The following is a 23,351-nucleotide window of genomic DNA, read 5'->3' on the forward strand; positions in this document are numbered from 1 at the left end:
AAATTTTCTAACAAAAAGAGTATCCATCATTCGCGACAACATGATTAGCTGGTTCGGACTTTGAATACATTTTGTTATTTTTTAGTTGGCGATTTTTGATTGTTGTGTTTGCAAACGTTATTGCTGTGTGTTACAACCTTATATAAGTTATTGTTCTGTTTGCAAAGTTATATAAGTTATTGTTGTGTTTGCAAAGTTATTTAAGTTATTGTTGAGTTTGCAAAGTTATATAAGTTATTGTTGTGTTTGCAAAGTTATATAAGTTATTGTTGTGTTTGCAAAGTCATATAAGTTATTGTTCTGTTTGCAAAGTCATATAAGTTATTGTTCTGTTTGCAAAGTCTTATAAGTTATTGTTTTGTTTGCAAAGTTATAGAAGTTATTGTTGTGTTTGCAAAGTTATATAAGTTATTGTTGTGTTTGCAAAGTCATATAAGTTATTGTTGTGTTTGCAAAGTTATATAAGTTATTGTTGTGTTTGCAAAGTTATATAAGTTATTGTTGTGTTTGCAAAGTTATATTATGTTTTTTCTCTTTTCTTGAATTTATGTACTTCAATCACAAATTGAGAAATGTTTCCTCACCTTTATGGGGGGTCTAACCAAGACTTAGGACCCCAATAATTGGTAAGTTCTTCTTCGTTCAAGTTCTTTTATATAAGTAGTACTTACATACATATTTTGGTGCATGTACTTTATGAGGTATTTTATAGGCTTTTTTGAATTCTTTGTGGGGGTCTTAACTGTACTTTGAACCAAGTATTTTAGTAAGTTATTGTATTTGAAGTCTAAATTTTGATAATTTATCTTGGGTAGTTTTTGTGCCTTGTACCTGGTGAGGTAACATTTACACAGTTTCTATGGGATTTAGAGTCAAGAACTTGGTGGGGGGTCTGACTATGCTTTAAGACCGGATTTTTGGTAAGTTTTTATATTTTTAGACTTCCCCATTGCATCATTGTACAATCTTGTGGGCCTTTTTAGGCCTCTTTGAGGGGGTCTGACCTACACTTTGCCTCTTATAATTTGGTAAGTTTTTCTAAATATTGAATACTTAGCTTCTTATATATTAATTCCCTTGCGTGACTAAAACTGTGAGTCCACGACACGGAAATCACGGGTCACTTTCTTATGACGTGGCTGTACGCTAAAATTTAACTAAAAGATTAGGGATGTACTTCATAGAAATCGCACATAAGGTGTAAATATATAACCCGCTGCTAATAACGATATAAATATATATACCCTTATGCCAAAAAACTCTATGTTAGCATATATATATAGGTATCGCTACATATGAAACGGTATTAGATATTCACAAAGCATACGGACTGTTAAATGAAGTTCCTAGCATAAAACGGAAATTGTGTTTACGAAAAAGATGGCTGTTCTTTTTGAGTATTCTCTACTCTTTCATTCAAAATAAATCTTTAAAAAAACATTTGAAGAAGAGCATGGTTTTATAAATTAATCATAGCAAGGTTCTGTAAGGTTTTTTCATGTTTTATTTTCAGTTTTGATTATATTATTGTTGCCAGACATGTTTTATAGCTAGCATCATAAAAAGCCAACCACCACCAACAACTAGCTAGCTAGCTAGGAATATATATATATATATATATATATATATATATATATATATGTAGCCATGTTCTTTATACCTAGCTAAGTCTCCAGTTTATATTTAAGTGACTAGCTATTAGCTGCTGTAGCTAGCTAATGCTAGCTTTAAACTAAAGATTCCCAGTATATATATTCCCACAAAACACATCAAACGTTATTAACCCTGAAAATTTTAAACATTTTCCTGGGCTTTTTTTGGTTTGCGAAGTTCTTTTCCTCCAAATATTCTGAAAATAAAGTTCAGAAATTACTTATTTTTAAAATGTAAATTTAATTTGTTTCAAATTGTGGGCAAAAACCTTAATCAGCATGCTAAAAGAACTGACTTTTCTTAATTTAGAATTACTAAACACAACCATTTTCTTACAATTAGTGTAAACTTTTGTGCGTATGGCTTATATTTAATACACCAAAAGAGCTACTTTGTTGATTTCAATTTTATACTCTTTGTAAGCTATTTTTTTCTTCTTTTTGACATTTCTGTTTTACCACTCAATTTTTACATTTTATAAGTTATTTGGAACAGAATGGTATGAAATAGACCAAAATACCTGATCTTAGTTATTTTTAATTTACAGGCTGTGTCTGTGAAACTTTAAGGGGAACATTTGGTGGAAGACAATGGCATGACATATACTGATAGAACTGATTTTTGTTGTGTTAGATGTTATATCTGAACCTTTTTGACATTTTATGTTAATTTTGCGAGGAAGGACCATATATATATACACAGAAGAAGAATTCAATTTTACACCTTGCAAGCTTTGTTTTTCTATATTTTGTATAAATTCTTACTGGGGAGGACTCCGTGCAATATATCGAAATGACTGATCCTTCTCGATTTAAATTTGATGTGTTCTAAATCGTATATAGTTTTAGAAATTTTGTGTAAGATTTAATGGGTAAGGGCTAGATGCAATATGTCAAAAAAACTTTTTTTGTTGAATCAGAAGCACTCCCTACAACCATTCTTTTTTTTACACTTTGTGAAGCTTTTGTGAGGAAAGAGTGTATGCAATATTATCGAAATAACTGATTTTTGTTGCAAACTGTTTTTCTTTGGCATTTTGCATTAAAATATTGTTTTAGAGGGCATATGCAGTAGATATATGTACTGAAATAGTTAAATTTTGCAAACTTTGATTTTGTCGTTACCTCTCATTTTTTACATTTTGATTAAACTTTTGTGGGAGACCGTCGGTATGCGAAGGTCCAAATTAAGAGATTTTAGTATTATTTAGAATTTGTATTTTGTGTTGCAAAATTGGTGCAAAAATTGACATAAAATGAACTTATATACAGATTGATTGCTGTTGTTTAACATGACTCATTATGACTTATATATATATTTTATGAAAATTTGTGACAGAATACTATGTGAGATTTGAAATTTTGTTTACTTTATTGATGGTAAAACAGCATGCAAATTGCTAAAAGGACTTTATTAATTTTAGGTTTAAACACCGTTATTTTGTTGGCATTTTGTCTAAAGTTTGGTGAGGAGGGACTGTATGCAATATATCAAATAATGTTTTATTGCATTATAATTTGTCCTTGCAAATCCCTTTTTTTACACCTTAGATAAAAAATTCTGTCAGAGGCACAATTTATTGTTTATTTTTCACATTGTGTGTCAACCTTTGGCAGGGTTTGCAATAAACTAACTGATTTTAACATATACAATGAGAGAGATTTGTGTTTGACATTGATCAGCTTTTTTGTATATATGTGGCGTTTTAAGTGATTTAAATTTTATGGGTGAGATGTATGTTGAAATGCTTTTGGAAACTTCTTTCCGAATAATTTTCGCATTTGTCAGATGGTCAGAGCAAGTAATTTTAGTAGATTTAGATTTTAAATGTCACATAAATACTGCAGTTGTTGAAAACCTTTAATTTTTTTGGTCATTTATATAATAATGCAGATGTAAGATGCGCACTGCTGTATTGTTTGTTTTTTGATGGACATATATCTGCTACATAAATTAAATGGAATACAGTGGATTCTTCCACGGGAAACAGCTAGTATAAGATTATTTTTAACAAGATTTTATGCATGTACCCGATGGGGTGAAAACATGCCCAATTTGGGATAATTCAAGAGGCCTGGAGAGAAACACCCTAAACACAATGCAGCTTACAAACATTTTTTTGCATTTCCAGTTACTTACTCTTAATACATCAGGTCAAACCTTCCGTACCTTATGGGTTGAACGATTTCGTCATGAGCTGGACTATATGAAAATTTTTTGAGAATCACATCCAAGCTGCCACTTTATATAAGCTAGCCTTTCATATGTGATATTTTTTTCCTCATTCACAAGTTTGTTACTCAAATTCGCAGTAAAATGTTGTGGCGATGGCACAAACAGGACTTGCCTATTGGGTTTTACAGGAATTGATTTTTTCGCTTACCCAGTGTTGTATCTTGGTTTTTATTATATATAAACTGTAGTCAATTGTATATTATTGGTATATTCTTTTGTTATTCATGGTTTTTGAAAATAATTGATTGAAAAAAAAAAGAAAATATTATTGATATATATTTTTTTTATTGTAAAAGTTCTTTACAGTGTTTTTTTTTTTAATTGCGACATCACCCTCTATATGCAAGGACTGCTGCTACCCCTTAAAATAGATCTTTCGAACAAAAGCGTAGATAGTTATAGAAGAATTAAACCTCAACCAAATTGTCACTGAACCAACACATATTCAAAGCAACATTCTTGATCTAGTTCTTACCAACAATACAAATCTTATACACAACACTAATATCATCCCTACAGTTCGTTCTACGTCCCACCATAACTTTGTTGAGGTTTCCACTATCTACAAGATCAACTGCACCGACTCCCAACAACCCATCGCACAACACTACCAAATTTCGATAATTTGAACTTTCATAGTGATGCTGTAAACGGGGAAAATATAGGAGAAAATTTCTCTAGAATCAATTGGTCTACAGAATTTATTTACTATACCCCTAGAAGACAAATTTCAGCGTTTTCTTAAAATCTCATACGACAAATAATAAAATTATTTTCATCCTTGGAAAATACCAAGAAAAAGAAAAAAATTGATGCGACGAAGATCTCGGATCATTAAACTGATCTTAAGAATCACCTCCCTGCTAGAAGGCTGCGTCTCTCCAAAGAACTTGTAGAAATCAAAAAAATCATCAAAATTCATATAAAAATTCTAAAACAAAACAAGAACAATTAGCCACAAATTTCATAAGAAAAACCCTAAATATTTCTTCAACTACACGAAAAAATTTTCGAAAGTGAAAACAAAAGTCGGACCATATTACTCTTTGATGTTTAGTAATCCAAAGCCAGAAACCCCAACAAATAAAGTTACTGAACCTACCCCAACCATACAAGAACTAGCTTTCACGGAAAAAAGCATTAAAGATGCAATAAGTGAACTGTCTTCAAACTCGGCTCCAAGTCCAGATTGTTTTCTGGCACTGCTTCTCCTTAATAGACCTGTTCTGACCCAACTAAGGACACCGGGGCAACTTTGGACGCGGGGCTGGCGCGTCTTTAGGGAGGACGGGTGTGCGGGATGGTCCATCTATACACCAATCCGACATCTCCCGGGACCGTGCGGGAAAAAGGGTCTGGAGGGAAAGTTAGTGTTCACAAATTTTCATTGACGGGCCTGGCCTAACTTTGGACAAATGTACGCAAATTCGTCCTAAGTCAACTATTGACAAAGGAATCTTTTAAAAACCGTGTCATCGAATGGGACAAACTCAACTGTACACAAAGGACTCTTGCAATTTTAGAAAACGTGTCACAAGATGAGACAAGCCTAACTATTGAAAAACATTTCCCGTGTTTTTAAAAGACGACTATGTCATAAGATGGAACAGGCCCAACTATTGTTGGCAAAAGACATTTGTGCTTTTAAAAATCGTACCAAAATAGGGACAGGTCCAAAGTTAGAGGCAGCCACAAAATATGGGTCAGTCTAAAGACTCCCAGACTAAAGTTAAACCTTGTACTGGGAAGCACACTGTTTAGAATTTAAAAAAAATTGAAGACAGGCCTGACCCAAAAATGTATGGAAGAGAATAAATCATGTTTCCTCTAAATATAATCTATTAAAAATATAGCTATAGTAATGAGCAACACAAATACCATGTCATAAATTCTGCTTTTCTTAAAAATTAAACAAACAGACAAAGTGAGAAATAAATTATAATATATATATATATGGGGAATAGCAGCACAGTCAGTAGAGTGTTCGACTCATGTCTAAGTGGTTGTGGGTTTGATCCCCACATAAGGCTAGCTAGTAGTGGTATGGAGTCACCCAATACAAGATTTTGAGATTTAACCCTCGCTTTCGAACACCTGCGGGGCTACCTCTCCAAAAATGTTTTACTCATTTGACGTGTGATACCTCACACTTTGCTGACATCAGCAAAACACCAACGACATCTGACGTCATCCGACGACATCCGACAGTATCATGCTCAAGTAGTTAAGTAGAGAGGGGAAGTCCCTACTCAATTTCTTGTCTACTTCAGAAAAGATCCGAAAGTCAAGAGGTCGAGAAAGTAAAGAGAGACAAACACGGCAATCTATTTCGATGAGCAACGCGCTGAAATGTTGAAGAGGATGATGAGAATTGATCATAGGTTCAGCTGGCCATATGATGAGGAGGAATTGTTTGACATGTACACCAATGACTATAATCTATCAATGCTTAAAATGGAATACTATACATCCAAGCTGGAGGGAGGGTAACTCATTCTATGGGAAGATGATCGAAGATGTCGCCAATCGCAAGAGGAAAGCGCAGAATGGATAGAGCTATTAATTGGTGCTTTTCAGGAACGAAAAAAAGGATCTTGAGCTATTGTGAAGCGGAGCGCTGGAACGCGGTAATGAGCGAAAACCTGGTCCTAAGCGAGTTTATCCCTGCAAACAAAGGCAAGGATGAGAGATATGTGATTGGATATCTTGCCCAAGACAGCAACGCGGAGCATAGTTCCAACTTATCCCCATTGCTGATAAAGACCCCTAAAAAGGTCTTCTCGCAGGCCGTCTCTCAATATTGTGAGAATTCCGCGTTGTTCACTATGGTGTTTGATCTTGGTGACTATCCTGAGTGGTTGGATAAATACGACGTGATCTTGAACATGCACCGGCAGATTTTAACCATGTTTTAATTGATTTACTAAGATTGAATTGTGTGTTCAAACCGACAAGTTTTCTTGTTTAATTTAATTTTGCTTTGAATTGATTTTTTTTTTTTTATTGCATTTTTTTTATTGCATGGCAGCTCTCGGCTACTATACCTGACTACTCCACAATCCTTTTTTTGACTGCCGTAAAAACCCAAAATATATTTTTATGGCGTTTCTCTGGTGGGATTCTGTGTTTTTCAAACAGGCAAAAAAATCTTGCGTGGGATAGTAGGGGCTTTCCCTCTCTACCTTCCTTAATTTACATTCAAGATGGCAGACACAGAAGTGGGCCACAGGATTTGTGAAAGTCCAGGCTGTGATAAACTGGCTAAACTACAATGCCCTACTTGTATTAAACTTAATATTAGTGGTAGTTACTTCTGTGAACAGGTAAACATCATAAATTTCTATGAATTTTTTGTTTGATCTTACCAGAAAAAAGCTAGCTAAAATTTATCCACAAATTTAATCGCTTAATACTAAGACTTCAACTCACTCTGAAAAGGCTCTAGCTAAGTTTATATTGATTTATATTTTATGGTTAGCCTCTCATCGTTGAAGCTAAGCTCCCAATTGAACTATGAAACCTTCAAATCTTTGCACAACGAGAAATACAACTTCATATGGGGGATTGAACCCACAACCCTAACCCTTATTAGGTCCAGTTTTTTTTCAAACATATTATGGGGAGAGAGGGCGGGGGCGTGTATTCGCCCCCCTTCTAATAACTTTTCATAGGCTTGTCCTAATTGAATAAAACTTAGCACACTTATAGTATACATGACACAAAAGGAGCAAAATGACATCAAAAATTTTTTGCTTATGTTAGCCCTTTTTTAATGACGTCATCAAATGCTTGAAATTTGTTCAAAATACCATCTGCTAAAAATTCAAATACTTTAGTTCTAGAGTGAATTTTTTAAATTCTGTTTGAAGTTTCTGAAAGCCAAATGAAAGTTATATTTATAAACATATTTTCCAGTTTTTACATAGTTCACATAAAAAAATTGCAAAAAATGGCCTGGAAATCCGAATTTCAGGTAATATCTGAAGAAATCAGGAAATCGGATTAATCACGTGTCGAAAACATACAGAAGGATTTTACTTGATAGATCAAAGTTGTGTTAGAAGTTTCAAGTTCTAAGGATAATCCTGACAGGGTTATTATATTTTCCCAATTTTTAGGGGTAGTTTCAAGTAATAGCCAATATCAAAGCCTCTGAGAGGTATAGGACCTAGAAATGGGCACGTAGGTGTCTAATAGATAAATATTCTCTGTAAGTATCATAGCCATGCAACACAGCATATTAAACAGGAGTTATAAAAAAACCTGTCAGGGGGGTGTAATCCCACTTCTGGACCGTAGGGTTGAGTTGAATGTTCCTAACCCAAAAAACATTTATAAGAGGGTGCCAATAGGCGACAAACAGCCACATATATAAAGATGGGTTTAGGCAACTGCTTAGATAAGATATCAATTTTTCATTAACCATAGAGCCATTAAGTATATAAATTACGCATGAAACATAGCCTTTTCGACAGCTATGCAAAAAAAACTTTCAACAAAGCTTGTTTCAGTATCTTTTGCATTATTTTTGCCATTACATTTTTAAGATACAAGGCTAGCTGTCATACCATTAATAATAAACACTCCTACCACTATGGAAAGGTTGTTTGGCTCATGCATTTCTTGTTGATAGACAAAATTATTGCAATAAATTTTGTGTCTTTCAGATATTTAATTAGTTCCAAAAATATTTTTTTGATTTTTAAATGATGCAGCTTTTTTTAACACCTGCACTTTTTATGATGTGCGCAGCTTACTGATACTCTCTTCTTTTTTTCTGTTTGTTTTTGAAAAACAAAGTGATTTACCAAGTCAGAAGAGCTAATCATATTAACACACAGAGACACACTTTTTTGCTGAAGCATGTTGATGTGTTTGAGGTTTTAATATACAGTAATCCCTAAATTACTTACTTAATTTTGGGCGAGTGTTTTACTGTCCCAGTGTCAATCCATCCAATTTAGTGACTTCATAAAATTCCAAAAATTAACAGTACTGTCATTTGAAACAACTACAGTCTTTTTCAGGAATATTTGAGTAGGTGTGCGATGATTCGCACATGTAAATCAGGTAACGTGTGCGATGTAAAACGCACATGCATAGGATGTTACGCGTGCGATATGGGCCCCAAGGTTAATCTTTGTTGTGTATTCATTTTGCGGTAGAAAAGTGGGGGACGTTTTGAATCGTGAACCCCAAACACGATGATCGAGTGTTTACGTATAGCGACTCTCTCAATCTTAACTTTCTTTTCTACAAGTCCGAAATAGTATGCATGACTATACTGTCATTTTCATAAATTTATTGTTTATGTTGCAAGTCATCACAAGCAAATAGGCAAAAATATGCTTCATTTTCAAATTAAAAAAGAACGTTTATCCACGTGGCTTAAATAAAACTTCAAAATTCATTTAGAAAGTTCAGCTATATTTTAACAAAATTTATACAAAAAAAATTATACCGCACATGGGTTTCATTTTTAAAATTGTTTGAATAAAAAATAACACTTGCAGCATAAAGAAAAAAATCAATTAAATTTGAACCTGCTACGGTCTCCAATTGTTTTGTCAAACGAAGAAATTATCTACAATTAAATCCATGATAAAATTGTTCAGCCTGTAAGTGCAGCTTTGCAGACTTGCTTTATCCGTGCCCTGTCGGTGTTCACCTCCGCATTAGTTAAGAACCGCATGGCTGGATTTCTTATGTAAGGCCTGGTTACCAACGACAAGGGGGCCAGGCAAGGGAGATTTATGTCTACGTAGTTCTTTTAACTAAGTGAATTAGCGAGGATGGTCAGGTTAGCTATGAATAGGCTTGCTCGTGGATTAAAAGGACCAGGACTATTCAATAATTCTGAGATCTGAAAGTGTCCGACCAAAACAGAAATCTATCGGACGTTTTGTCGGACGAAAGTTCGAAACGAGCTATGGACATGTCCGACCAAACTGGAAATGTGGCGGACATTTTGTCTGACGAGTCCCCAAAAAATTTTTTTGAGGGCTGCCATCGCATGCTACAAAATGGATTTTATAGGTTGGTTTTGAAAACTCAATATTTATTTTTCAGGCGTTAATCACACGCCTGAAACAATTTAGGCGTGTGCCAAGGCGTGTGTGTGCAATCGCACGCCTCTCCTGAAAAAGACTGCAACTACTAACAACAATAAAATTGAGTGCTTAAGGCAAAAGTCCACTTCGATTGCAATGCATGGCTTACATAGCGTTGCACGGTTGTTTGTCCAAGCAGCATAATGTTGACTGGAAAAAGAAATGCACACAAAAGCTCAAAATAATGGTGGTTTATGCAAATTTACTCATTCGCTTATAGTGCTCCTAAAAAGTCACAATAGTTTTAACTTTTGATCAAAAGCGTGCAAAAGTGTTAATTATTATAAATATTATAAATATTAAGCACTTTAAGTGTGTCTTGAACCAACGTGCTGAAAGACTGAAGTAGACTTTCCCCTTTGTGCAGATAAATTTATAGGTACAACCAAACTTAAAATTAAAAGTCCTAAACTGTATACACTAACTTTCTACTGACATATTTAATAAATTAATTACATATGTCCCTTTCACATATATAGACGTTTTGTCAGCAAAATAAAAGCTTCCCTTGGTATGCCTGATGTTTATTTATTTTCAGAGTTGTTTCAAGGCTAGTTGGAAAATACACAAGTTAATTCACAAGAAAACAGGTAATACATTTTTCATCATTCATTCATTCTTGGCTTAACGTCCGTTTTCCATGCTAGCATGGGATGGACGGAGTATATTAATGACCCTCTTTCTCTTCGGGGGGTATATTAATGTCACTCTTCCAATACATATAATACATAATTGTTATGACAATTTTATGATGGGAAAAATCCACATATTTAATTGAGAAAAATTAATGTTTGCCTAGAGAAAAATTTTTTGATGACGTTAGCAATTTACCCCATCTTTATACAAAAAAAATGTTCTTGAGAAACTTATTATCCTATTTTCCATTTTTGCACAATTTAAAATGTTGATAAAAAAGTATAAGATCATGTCTTTGCTGGACAGTCACAAAGGTATCAGAATTTAAAAGTTTGTTGTCAGCAATGATCTGTTTAATAATATGTATATTTAAACATATTCTTTAAGAACTTGTTTGATTTTGCTTGGTAATTTATTTTCTATGTAAGCACTGTTCATGGAAAAATCTATTTTTTATATACAACAAATTTATAAAATGTTAGCATTTATTATTAAAAAACCTTTACCAGGGGGTCAATATAACATGCAAAATTTAATGCTTAATTTTTCTTCCAAGGTCTGTAATTTTCAAAATAATTTGTGTGACCTGTTTTATAATCTTTTGTTGTTTTGTAGAAAACACGTTGAGTAATCTTATGCAACATTTAAATGGAAGTAGCAGCACAAATACAAGTCCTTGGCCTGGGTATATTTATACTGGTGCACTACGACCTTATTATCCACTGGTGAGAATTACAACAACATACTTTTGTTTCAATCAGTATTTCAGTAATCAATATTTTTAAAAAGGAAATGCAAGTCATCAATGATAAACAATGTCATAATTTCTCTGTTCGGACAGATGGTGAGAGAAAAAGCATGCTAGATACACTGTTTTGTTAAGTATATGGAATTTTCTGAATGACCTTTATGAAAGTCATTCAAGTGATTGCAGTACCTGTGGTTGTCCATATTTAAACAGCTTTTAACCATAAAGCTTTGTATTTGGCATTGATTATATGTTTTATGAATGTTTAAAGCTTGTTTTCCATTAACCGATGTTTTGTTGCACAACAGTTGCACAACAACTATGGACTTTAGTGGGAACCAAGCCTTTAACGTTTAACTAACAACCAACCTTCTCTTCTTTTCTACAATTTTAGAGTCCTAAAAGACATGTACCTGAGCACATAGCTCGACCTGATTATGCAGACCATCCAGAAGGTATGTGAGACCAGCGATTTCATGAGTTTACAGTTGCATTTTGTTTGTTCAATGTGTTCACGGTGACCACTCCTTCTTAAATTCATGAAATAACCTTAGAAAAAGAAAATCTCCTCAAAAGTACTTAAATATACTTAAAAAAATTGAAATTTTAGCTATTCTCTTTTATTTCTCCTTATTTCTTATCTTTTCTGATCGTAACTTTTTTGGAAATGTGTTCATGCATTGTTCATCACCAGTAAAATAAGACATATTTTTCTGTTACCTGAAATCCTATATTTTCTGTTTTTTAGGGCATAATTTATATGTATATTTGTATAATATGTATAATTTTTTATCATAGAACATAGTATGTAACATTAAAGATAGAGAACTAAAATTGGTTTTCTCTTTAATTATCCTTATTTTTTTATTTTTTTATTCTCGTTTGCAGCAAAATATCCTTAAAAAAATGTCAATTTGTCTCCTTAATTCTCCCTAATATCCTTACTTTTTTTCGCATTTTATTAATGGTGTTTTTTGTTTGTTTGTTTCTGTTTCTATGTTTTGATTTTTTCTGTTTGTGTGATTGTTTGAATATTTTATTTTTTCATGTTTTTTCGTTTGCTTGTTTGTTTGTTTCTGTTTCTGTGTTTTTTGTTTGTGCTTTTGTTGTTTGTTTCATGCTTTTTCATATTTGTTTGTTAGGTTATCCTGCAAGTGAGATGGAAGTAAAAAGAAGTACACAGATTATTGTTCATACATCTGAAGATATTGAGAAGATGAGAACTGTTTGTAGGGTATGTTACCCATGTGTGCTGTGATGAAAATTAAGGATTATCATGCACAAATGTCTAACTCTTAAATTTTAATGTCAGTTTATCTTGCTACTACTTTAACAGTCTCTACTTTCTATAAATTTATTCAATTTTTTTTAATAGCTGGCACGGGAATGCCTGGATGCTGGTGCAAAAGCTGTTCGTCCAGGTGTTACCACCGATGAAATAGATCGAATAATTCATGAGGTATACTGGTGTGCATGTTTCTAGAGGGGTGATCATTTTTACCTAAATTTAGGTTGCCAAGTTTCTTATTTAAGTTCTTCAGTAAATTACCAGAACATATATTTACAGGCCACTATTGAAAGAAACTGTTATCCATCACCACTGAATTACCATAACTTTCCTAAGAGCTGTTGCACGTAAGTTGTGTTCTTTTTTTATGTCACTGTGTTTTTTCAAGTGAGACTCATGGTGCTTGTTAAAAATGATGAAACCCTATCCCTCCCGTTCGTCATCTGGCCCAATGATGCTATATAGTAAACACAGGGGTTGTTAAGGGTTGAGCCCCCTGCCGTATTCAGAAACTTAATCAATATTAAATCTTTAGCAAAAATTGCTGCTTGTAAAAAAATGCTGATAATAACTATGATTCAATGGCTTTAAAAATAGTACTAAAAGCCTTGTTGCCATGGCACTCATACATAATTTTCTCAATCTCTAATAAACTTTAAATTCGATTTCAAAAGCTGTAGGGCATTTTTACAATCTTACGTAAATTCTCTTGCCAAATACGCAGCTTGGCTCCTTAGATCCAAAACCAGGTAATGGATTAAATCTCAAGTTTTATAATCTCATTAAGTTGGTGCGACGGTGAACATAGCTCGCTTCGACATTGGATATAGAACAAACTACGTGAATGACGTTGCCAATAAATGGATTACAAAGAAATTCCGTAGTTTGTTCTCCCTTACCCGTCATGCAGCATCTATGAAGGGGTATTTACCTGTGGTGAAACTTACGTTGGTGAAACTATTGGGAACGTACATACCAGGTGGAACGAACACAATGCGTGAAAAATGAATCTGGACCTGCCAAACACTTCGAGAAAACCGACAGCACAAGTTTTCATGGCGTGTCCTTGTTGTCAGCACCAACAAATTACCGACAACGACGTAATTTGAAAGCATCGATGATTGCTGTTAAAAATCCATCATTAAACAATCAAATCGATACAAAGAAACTCCCCTTATTTCATTATGGTGTCACTAAGAGTTTAGAGAATTTTAATTTTAACTTTTAACCTATTAAATAGAAATGACGTTTTTACTTGTAAAGTTTTATGCATTGAGAATGGTTATATAAACCGAAAAGCTTCTGCTAATTTTAACTTCTGTGTTTTTATTTGTTTTTACTATGAATATGTTGTATTTTTATAACGCTGTAATTATAAGCCGCCCTTTCTTTTTTTTCTAAACGAACGCGACGCTATTTACAGGACAGTGCGATTAAACATTCCTGTCACGTTAACGCTTGCAAAAGACGTGGCACAAAATCACGTCAACGCAGTACTTTCATACTCAACCAAAAACATACAATTTTTTTGTTTTGATATTTTTTGCTAGCTCTGTCAATGAAGTTATATGTCATGGTATTCCTGACCAGAGAGAATTACAAGAGGGAGATATTGTAAATCGTGAGTCGTTTTTATTCTCGTATCAACTCTTTCTCGTTCTTACTTTTGATTGCACTAAACTCCTTTTTTAACTTATTATAACGCACAGTTTTTCCTTTACGACAGGCAGTAACGCTTTACGTATTGGTCCATTTTCTACAGTGAGTCGGCGTGCCTAACGCGTTGGTATTACATTCTTGTAGTGACGAAAGAACTAACAGAGACACAGTTATTTGAGCAGTTTTTATTTTTATGTGTGTTTTACAAAACAAAACCATATAAAAATTTTAAGGTGTATAACCACATGTTTTATAATGAAAACAACTGAGATGGGAGTATTTTTTAAAGTTGTAATAATTTCAAGGATTCCAGCCTAGTTTTTGCGTATGAAAGAGTTTTTGGTAAAAATAACTTATAAGAGTGAAATATAAGTACCAACAGCTGACCTTTTGTAATACCATCACAAATACTCTTCGTGTTCTTTCGTAGTCGATGTGACGTGTTATTACGACGGTTTCCATGGGGATTTGAACGAAACTCTCTTCGTCGGGAAAGTCGACGACGACACTAAGTTGCTGGTTGAGACAGCGTATGACTCTTTGATGGCCGCTGTTAACGAAGGTAATTTATTTACTTGCTTATTTTTTCTAAATTGGAAATTTTAACAGAGAATAAATACTGTTGTATTATGTAGTGAAACCTGGGGCTAGATATCGTGACATGGGGCAGTACATACAAAAAGAAGCACACGCTAATGGTTGTTCCGTCACAAGAACTTACTGCGGTCATGGTATACATCGGTGAGTAATGGTTCGTTTGTCAAATCAATGAAGGTGGGCAAAACGCGTTTACTGATGTACTGGTACATTTCTGCTTGCTTCAAATGGAAGTGTATTTTAAACTAAAGTCAAGTATATTACGCTTTCTTATCAATTTTGTAGCATTTATATTTGGATTGACTTTTATTCTATATTTAGGTTATTTCATACAGCTCCAAATGTTCCACACTATGCTAGTACGTATTGGTTTAAGTACCTCGTAAGATTAACTGCTTTCAAGCGCGTTAGGTATGCACGGAGGTAAAATGAATATATTCTTTTTATAGAAAACAAAGCTGTTGGCGTAATGAAACCTGGTCACGTGTTCACTATAGAGCCAATGATAAATAAAGGTAGGTTTCGTTTTATGCAGCACTGATCGATTTCTTCGAACCTAGTCCTCCCGGCTTGCTTGTGCTGCTTGTTTCGGTCCCACTCCGCGATCGAGCAGCAGACGTTGAGGTTTCAGACAATACAACCTTGCTCTTGTGTCGACAAAGCCTTAACATAATTTTAATTTCTCGTCTTAATTCGGCGTTCGTTAGTGTGTATATTAATGGATTTAACACGGTTGTGAGATAGTTCAGTAGAAATAAACTATAGGCCTGTTTAATCTGCTTATATGGAATGCAGTGGTCACACGATGCTTCGATTATTATTACTGTCAAGTAGGGCATAGTGCATATGAGATGTGTGACCACGATGCTCATCGTCGTGCGCACCGCTTTTTTGTTTATCTGGCGCTTGTTTATCGTATTGGACGGGGATGTGCCGTCATCATGGGCGTTTTTCTTCACCACGTTTTGTGTTCGTTGCCATGAGATTGTTGTCTTTTGTATCTTTTTGTGATGTAGTGATGCGAGATGGTATATTCTGATGTTTAAAATGGCTGCCACAAGGGTGGGTAGTATGGTCAGCGCAACGACTGTCCACAACAGAAATTCTCTCGTAAGCACTCGCGATATGATGCAATTTCTTTGGCTTAATTTTAAATCGACTGTTTCGTTAAACACGAACATCTTTCTTATCCAAAGTACTGGGACGAGGTTGCAAATACTTACTAACCAAATACACGCCAACAAACCTAGTACTCGTGTCTTTGTTACTTTCACGAGGTACAATAACGGTGAGCTCAAGTATACAAATCGATCATACGCAATTAAAGCTACGTTACCAATTGATATAACGTAGAATAATACTATCATGACGGCGACGCACTGGCAGAATATAAAATCGCCGGTTGTGTAGATGCTGATTCCCATGGTGGAGCCGAAAAGCGCAGTAAGAAAGTCGCACACAGCTAGATGGAAATAAAGCATGTATGTGCTTGTGTGTAGCTGTTTCTTTCTCAGGATGGCGATCATCACGATCATATTGAGCATGATTCCCGCAGGACCAAGCACTGCTAGCAATGCGATGGTACCAACACGTTGCACACTGATTTTCATTGGTGCCATCTAAAACGAAAAAGTTTTCCTTCTTTAAATGTCAATACTCTTACTAATTTGGTTGAGTGTTTTTCATTACTATTTCGTTATTTTAGTGTTGAGATTTGCATATGAAAACTGTCCAACCTGAGAAACTTCTAACAGGGTCATAAATGACATTCCCCTGAAATATATAGATTTAAACCCTTTTTCCTTTTCCTTGTCTTAGTTCGTCAGGAAGTTGCAACTCTTCTTATTTGAGACTTCGTTAGCAAATCTTCTCCTTTTTGCTCAGATTGTATCAAAAAGAAAGTGTTAAAGTATCGAATCACTTATCATCATCGTATGAAGGATGTATAAAGAATGCACAGTTTGGTATACTACTGAAAAACTATTAAGTACGTCCACATATCCCTCCCCTTTTCCCATTCTAAAAAATGTAAAATTTTGCACCCCTTCATGCGAATTTTTGAAATATTTTAGAGAGGTGTTTTTGTCCAAAGAACTTGTGATCGATTTTGAGTTTAGGAAACAGTGAGTTACACGGCTATCTTACTAACCAGTACTTATTTTTGACAAGCGAAGATCAAAAGTTAGTGATGTGTATATATTTGATCGAAGATGTGGAAATATTTCGCATGTTTTTTCTTTCCTTATACACAGAATTTAAGCAAGTAATACATCTCGAATCTGCACAGCCTCATTTTGATAGTTCACTAGTTTAGACTCACCGAACTCATAGAGCTGTAGTTTTTGTCCATGCTTTGTTGATTTTTTTTTTACTTTTTTTTGCTTGTAGAACAAAAAAATAAAATAATTCGCCTTTAAAATTTTCACAAATCTAAAGCCCAGTCCTTGCATTATTGCAATTTTAAAATCAGTTTTATCAACCACGTTAATCAAAAAAAATATTTTTATTCTATCTTTAATTTTTTTTATTTAAAAACTCATAATACTAGACTTTACCTTGAAAAAAAACTCAGCGTGTGTTAGCTGTCCAAAAGTAAAATAAACTTATTTCATCCTATTCAGAGTTTGGCGTTTAAACATTTCAAAGGTTGCGAAATTCACTTGTGGGAAAACATCCCTAAATCAATTCTTAACATACTTATATAATTGAAGATAAGCTCACCAAAGAAAGATAAAAGTGAAAATAAAAAAATCTATTGGTGGTAAAAACAAAGTTAGAGAAACATACCCCCTCGCCGCCACGTTGTCAAATAAAAAAGAAGAAGAGTTTTCCTGTTCGAGAAAAGAAGTATTGAATTTTTAAAAGATCCGCTGTTTCTTCTGCTACAGCTGTTTCCACTTATTTAATCAATACACTGACAATAAAAATGAGATGTTTTTGTACATACTTAATTTATTCGCCTGTTTCATTCCACTCTTTGTCAGGTCGATTTTACGCGATCATATATGGTCATGCACGTGGAGATATTAGGAGGGCTCTGTGTGTGAAATGTTGTACCGTAAAAGCAGGTTTTATTCATTCATCATTCTTGTTCAATGGCATTCAAACTTCGAGGTGTTCTCTATCATATCTGGGCAGATTTTTATGCACTGTCACAAAAAAGTACTAGCTTAATTTTGTATTTATCCTCGGTATGTGCTTATCCGACTTATATTTTCGAGAATTTTCCATTCGAACGAGTTTCATTGTTTCGTTTCTCCTTAGTCTTTTCATGCTAACATGCTGGGAAGAATCAGTAGTCGACCTTCCATTCGTTGTAGAATATGCAACGAATGGGAGACCGAATACTTAGTTTTCAAAGATGGCATCTGCCATCTTTTTCCCGCCCTTTCTTTGTGCCGCTCGATTTCTGTTGATTTAATTTTTCGCAGTATTTCTTTTAACAATTGTATGTTGAGATTCGGCGTTTATAGACAATAATTTATATTTATAGGTACTTGGCGAGATGTGCTATGGCCTGATGACTGGACAGCTGTCACTCAGGTAAGTAAAAGTTCTTCAGAAATAATAGATTGTCAAGTTTACGGTTTAGCGCGGTTGTGAATCATGCGCCTGGCAAAATAAAAAATAAAAAGTGGAGAGCTGCGAATTTGTTTAGTATACCGAAAATCGGGCGACTTCAAAGAACATTAGTTTAGGAATATTATGCTAATTACGTTTCGTAACTTTCTTTTAATACCGAAATTAGTTTCACGCCTATTGTTAAAAACTCTTCAGATGTTTCTCTTCATCTGCAGGTCAAATCTTTCTCATAAAACCTGATAGCTCGAAGCCCCGGTAACTTTTTTAAGTCCCATAGAGGTTCGAGTTATCAGGGGTATACTGTATTTCGTTTTGTGTTTGAAAATATGCAATGTAACCCCTTTCGAATTTCCACAGGACACTGTTTTTGTTATAGGATGGGCAGCGTTCAGCACAGTTCGAGCAAACGTTACTTGTCACCGAGACCGGCGTAGAGATCTTAACAGCGCGAAAAGAAAACAACGGCAGGCCATATTTTAGAGATCAATTGGACGGTGTACCATTATGAGAAAAAATACGTATACCCATACGTATCTTTATAGCAGCTTTTCGGTGGGGGAAAACGTCCGATAAAAACAGATTCTCCGTCCGGGGAAAAGGCGTCTAAAAAGCGTCTACACTCCTCCAGTTTACTCGATCGGATAGTATACTGGAATATCGTAATGCGACCAGTTTATTTTTGGAACTTTTTATTATTAGTAATGGATTTTTTTACGAAATTATAATGTCAAAAAATCTATTACTTGTATCTTTTTTTTTTGACTAGTGTCAGCATTTTTAAGTGAGCGACCAAAAATAACAATACGGTGGAACTCAAAGTGTATCAGCCATGAGGTTTTTCCTACATAGCGGGTGGCCACAAATTAGCTTTTATTGCTTCAAAAACTTGCTCTGGCGCAATATGATGTCCACTAAAGAGAAATTTCTGCCATAAGGGGACATTATCACTGCATAAAAAATGTAAATGCTATTTGCAAAGTACACTTTTACTTTCCAGTAACAATACGTCAGTAACGTCGTCGTCCAGTTTACATGTTTTATTCGTTCTGTTTCATTTCATTTTGGTTTAAACGACTCTTTTAATTGCGTGACAATAAGACGTGTTACCACTTAAAGTAGTGAGCAATCCCATTTTTGCATCGACCGGTGTAGTGATTCAAACGGTTTTGTTTAAGTGTAAACCAACCAAGAGGGGGCTAAAGTCTCGGTTTTTCGACAGTATTGCCATAGAGCAGTTTACACTTAATATACTCATTCGCAAACTTCTTACTTCCACAACTCAATATCATAAAATGTGTCATGTAACTCCGATTTTTAAAACAAAGAATTTTTTTTTCCTATAAAAAATCTGTGCTTAAACTAACTTTACGCATGAATCAAGCCTATGGCGAAGATTTTTACAAGCCTAAAGATGCCTGTGTAATTAACGGCGACTTCAAAAAGAGAAAAGAGAGCACCTCTAATCAACGGGGGCAAACTGCGGTCATGTCTTTATAGAAGACGCAGTGAACCTTGTTACTGAAAATATTCTCTTATTGGGTAACCAGAAAAAAATAGAAATATTTCGCTCCAAACATTTGAAAAGCTGGTGATTCGAAGTAACAAGCAAAACTCTTATAAAGCTAAACTAAATTAGTTCGCGGATTGAGGTTCTAAAAACAAATTAGAGCAGGGGAAAAAATGGACACCCCTCATCATTGGACAAAAAGTGACTGCATCAAAGATTGATAGATAGCCGACTGTGTGCTGGAAAAAAGATTTTTACTTTGACCGTTCTTAATAAATTGTTGGTTTGCTGTTTTCCGACTCGTAGTTTTGATGCAGGGTCAGTCGGTCGGCAGATTATTTTTTTTACTTTTTCGTCAGACAAAAAAAATAAAATTTTAATGACTGCTCTGGTCTTCTCGTGAGCCTCGCTTTACTGTGTAACAGTGTGACCACTAATAAAGTGAGAACAAAAGTAAGGATATTAAGGAGACAAATTCACACTTTTTAAGGATATTTTGCTGCGAACGAGAATAAAAAAATAAGGATAATTAAGGAACAAACCAATTTTAGTTCTCTATCTTTATTGTTACATACTATTTTCTATGATAAGAAAATTATACATATAAATTATGCCCTGAAAGATAGAAAATATAGGATTTCAAGTAACAGAGAAATATGTCTTACTGGTAACACATTTCCAAAAAAATTACGGTCAGAGAAAATAAGAAATTAAGGAGAATAGCTAAAATTTCAACTTTTTTAAGTATTTTTAAGTACTTTTAAGGAGATTTTCTTTTTCTAAGGTTATTTAAGGAATTTAAGGAGGAGTGGTAACCCTGTGTAACAAGTATGGTAGCCGTTTGAAGTGCGCGATCGCAGTGTGATCTGTTGTTTTGATTATTTATTTGCTTAGCGATTTCTTTGCTATATTATCATTTAACTAAAAATAATTTGAGTGCGTGGTTTAATTGTTTTTGAGTCGGGAATAGGCGAGAACAAAACAAAAAATCTTTAAGGACGGCCTTACATTAAAAAAGTTAAAAGATGTGCGAAATTTGTACGATGACAAAAAAAAAACAGTAAAAAAGGATACAAATAGGACCATTTATAATCACATTTAAAACAAGAATAAAAATTTCCAAAACTAGTCAATATTTATAACTTAATAACGTCTTATAAAGATTTATTCTACAGAAATCACGCATGTTTGTAAATGCCACAAATAGCTCAAAATCCACTAACTAGCAAAAGTTTTATTTACAAAAAGTTTTAACACATTATATCTAAACGACATGGCGTTTCACATTGCATAGGATGTTCGTTTTATGGAAAACACATCACACAGCCATTATTTCGGCTATGGAGGTATAGCATAATTAACTGCGCTTTTATTCTTGAATCCCAAACCGACATTTTCAATACACCACTGATTCTTTTTTCTGCTGTTTCTTTTTTACACCAGTCGCAGCGTAATGTTCTTGGAAGCTGTTTCGTGTTGTTAGATACTCCACGCGCGCTTCTTCGTAGAGTTCAGGTTTTGCTAGCCTGCAACGAAACAAAAATATAACAACAATGCCAAAGATGTATAACTGAATCTTCCCTAACTTTTTGGTTTGTAGAACACCACTTATCGCCGTCGCAATAAACATACAGAACATAGTATATACGCTTCAAGACAATAAAAGATGTTGCATTTTTTCACCTAATGTACTCAAGGCCCAGTGCTTCTCAACAAACTTACGCCCTCAAATAAAATAACGACGTGGTACATAACATAGGAGACACTGCAATGTATCTATAAATCATCCCCCAGACAGTTGACTATTTTTTTTCCACCAGGCATTAGAATAAGGAAGTACATACATTTCTTTGAGACAACTCTTCATCGCTTTTGTTTCCTTTCCACAAGACCACGCCATCGAAATTGTTCGGCCTTTAACGCATTCAGCAAAACCTAGAAGTTGAAAATATAATTTTGTCACATTGAAAAATCCCTACCATTAAGTATATGTTGTTTTTTGTTTCAAAGACTTTTGCAGGAAAGGCTTTTCCCGAAATCTTTAAAACTTGGAAAAAGTTTGTGCCTGCAATGCCTTTTTGACTTTAGACTTTATGTTGCCATGATGTCACCTAATATAAAAACGTTTATAAAATTTATACACAGATAAACGAATATTCATCAAACTTTCTCTTAAAAGGACTGGCTCATAGATTTTCAGGAAATTCTTCTAAGTTAAGAAACAGTTGCGTATAAAAATGTGCAAACATATATAACTTGTTTATCTACAATATAGACATACACCAAACAATAAACAGACCAGCAGGCGCATTTATTCGCCACCTAAAACTTTTTTATGTTTGGAATGGAAGAAAATTTGACAGATTGAATTCTCATCCTTATACTGATGAAGGTGTTCACACATTTTAATCCTTATGGTGTGTATAGTCACGCTTTTTAAACAGATTTGTAAAAAATTAAATATTGTTGTACTTACTGGCCATGACATCTTTGCATAGTACTTTGGCCTTTTTCTTCATCAAGTTTGGGATAAGCACTTCAGACTCAATTTTTCGTAAATGATCTCCTTTAGCCCAAGGAGCTATATCAAGAAGCTCCTTGTTAACAGCTTTTTTTCCATGCAAATCTTTTATTTCTTCGACCATTTCTTCTTCTTTTAGTAGAAAAATAATATACGTATATAATGTGCAGTAAAAATTATAATAATAATAATAATAATAATAATAATAATAATAATAATAATAATAATAATAATAATAATAATAATAATAATAATAATAATAATAATAATAATAATAATAATAATAATAATAATAATAATAATAATAATAAAGGCAGCCAATGAGACTAAAGGTGGTTGCATTTTGTCAAGTTTTACAAGGCAATGTTGTTTGGTGGAAACAAAGAAATTATTGAAGCTTGAATCAAATAACCAGCTTTATTCAGGAAAGATTACCAATGTGTAACATGCGGCAATAAGCACAGGTGTCTGTGTGCTTTTGGAGGTTCAGTGTTTTTCAGTTTGTTAAAAAGGTAGCCATTCTGTATGTGCTATTAATGCCACACCTACTTGCCAATCCTAATATGGAAACATTTTGTGTGCTATCTTGAAATTACTCAGTTTTTATTTGTAGTGTTCACTTAGAGGTGATCACTGTATGATTGAAGAACTTTGTGACAATGTGGATATGCATACTGCCCCTTATTTATTTATTTTTTGTTAAAACTTGATATTCTGCATACTATGGCGCTTTTTCATTGCAGTGGGCATCCCTGAGGTCATCAGTGACACACGGAAAGCTTTTAAGCCGATCTCACAAAAGCCTCCATCATGGG

At 34.1% G+C, this 23,351-nt stretch overlaps 3 protein-coding genes across 6 annotated transcripts; 1 reads left to right on the forward strand and 2 right to left on the reverse strand.

The window, feature by feature from the left end:
* The first annotated feature begins 154 nt into the window (after window positions 1-154).
* On the forward strand, window positions 155-19,247 carry LOC130647331 (methionine aminopeptidase 1-like). Of its 4 annotated transcripts, XM_057453141.1 has the most exons (15): window positions 155-626; window positions 941-1,028; window positions 10,537-10,588; window positions 11,250-11,359; window positions 11,777-11,837; window positions 12,525-12,616; window positions 12,758-12,841; window positions 12,950-13,017; window positions 14,221-14,291; window positions 14,760-14,891; window positions 14,965-15,070; window positions 15,248-15,285; window positions 15,376-15,441; window positions 18,420-18,469; window positions 18,885-19,247. In XM_057453141.1, the coding sequence occupies exons 4-15, from the start codon at window positions 11,270-11,272 to the stop codon at window positions 19,014-19,016; spliced, it is 990 nt and encodes a 329-aa protein (XP_057309124.1). In that variant the 5' UTR covers window positions 155-626; window positions 941-1,028; window positions 10,537-10,588; window positions 11,250-11,269; the 3' UTR covers window positions 19,017-19,247. The 4 variants fall into 4 exon arrangements, with proteins under 4 accessions (XP_057309124.1, XP_057309126.1, XP_057309125.1 ...); XM_057453143.1 differs by lacking the exon at window positions 941-1,028; XM_057453142.1 differs by lacking the exon at window positions 155-626 and having other exon boundaries at window positions 673-1,028.
* On the reverse strand, window positions 14,401-16,588 carry LOC130647333 (octopamine receptor beta-1R-like). Its single transcript, XM_057453145.1, has one exon. It carries the CDS (start codon window positions 16,543-16,545, stop codon window positions 15,454-15,456), a length of 1,092 nt encoding a protein of 363 aa, XP_057309128.1. The 5' UTR covers window positions 16,546-16,588; the 3' UTR covers window positions 14,401-15,453.
* Window positions 19,248-21,086: 1,839 nt separating the features above from the next.
* LOC130647253 (COX assembly mitochondrial protein homolog) lies at window positions 21,087-22,668 on the reverse strand. Its single transcript, XM_057453041.1, has 3 exons — window positions 22,492-22,668; window positions 21,860-21,950; window positions 21,087-21,541 (listed from the first exon to the last, which is right to left on the reverse strand). Exons 1-3 carry the CDS (start codon window positions 22,658-22,660, stop codon window positions 21,412-21,414), a joined length of 390 nt encoding a protein of 129 aa, XP_057309024.1. The 5' UTR covers window positions 22,661-22,668; the 3' UTR covers window positions 21,087-21,411.
* Window positions 22,669-23,351: the final 683 nt, after the last annotated feature.

This window comes from Hydractinia symbiolongicarpus, chromosome 6 (genome assembly GCF_029227915.1).
Source record: "Hydractinia symbiolongicarpus strain clone_291-10 chromosome 6, HSymV2.1, whole genome shotgun sequence".
NCBI classification, from domain to species: domain Eukaryota; kingdom Metazoa; phylum Cnidaria; class Hydrozoa; order Anthoathecata; family Hydractiniidae; genus Hydractinia; species Hydractinia symbiolongicarpus.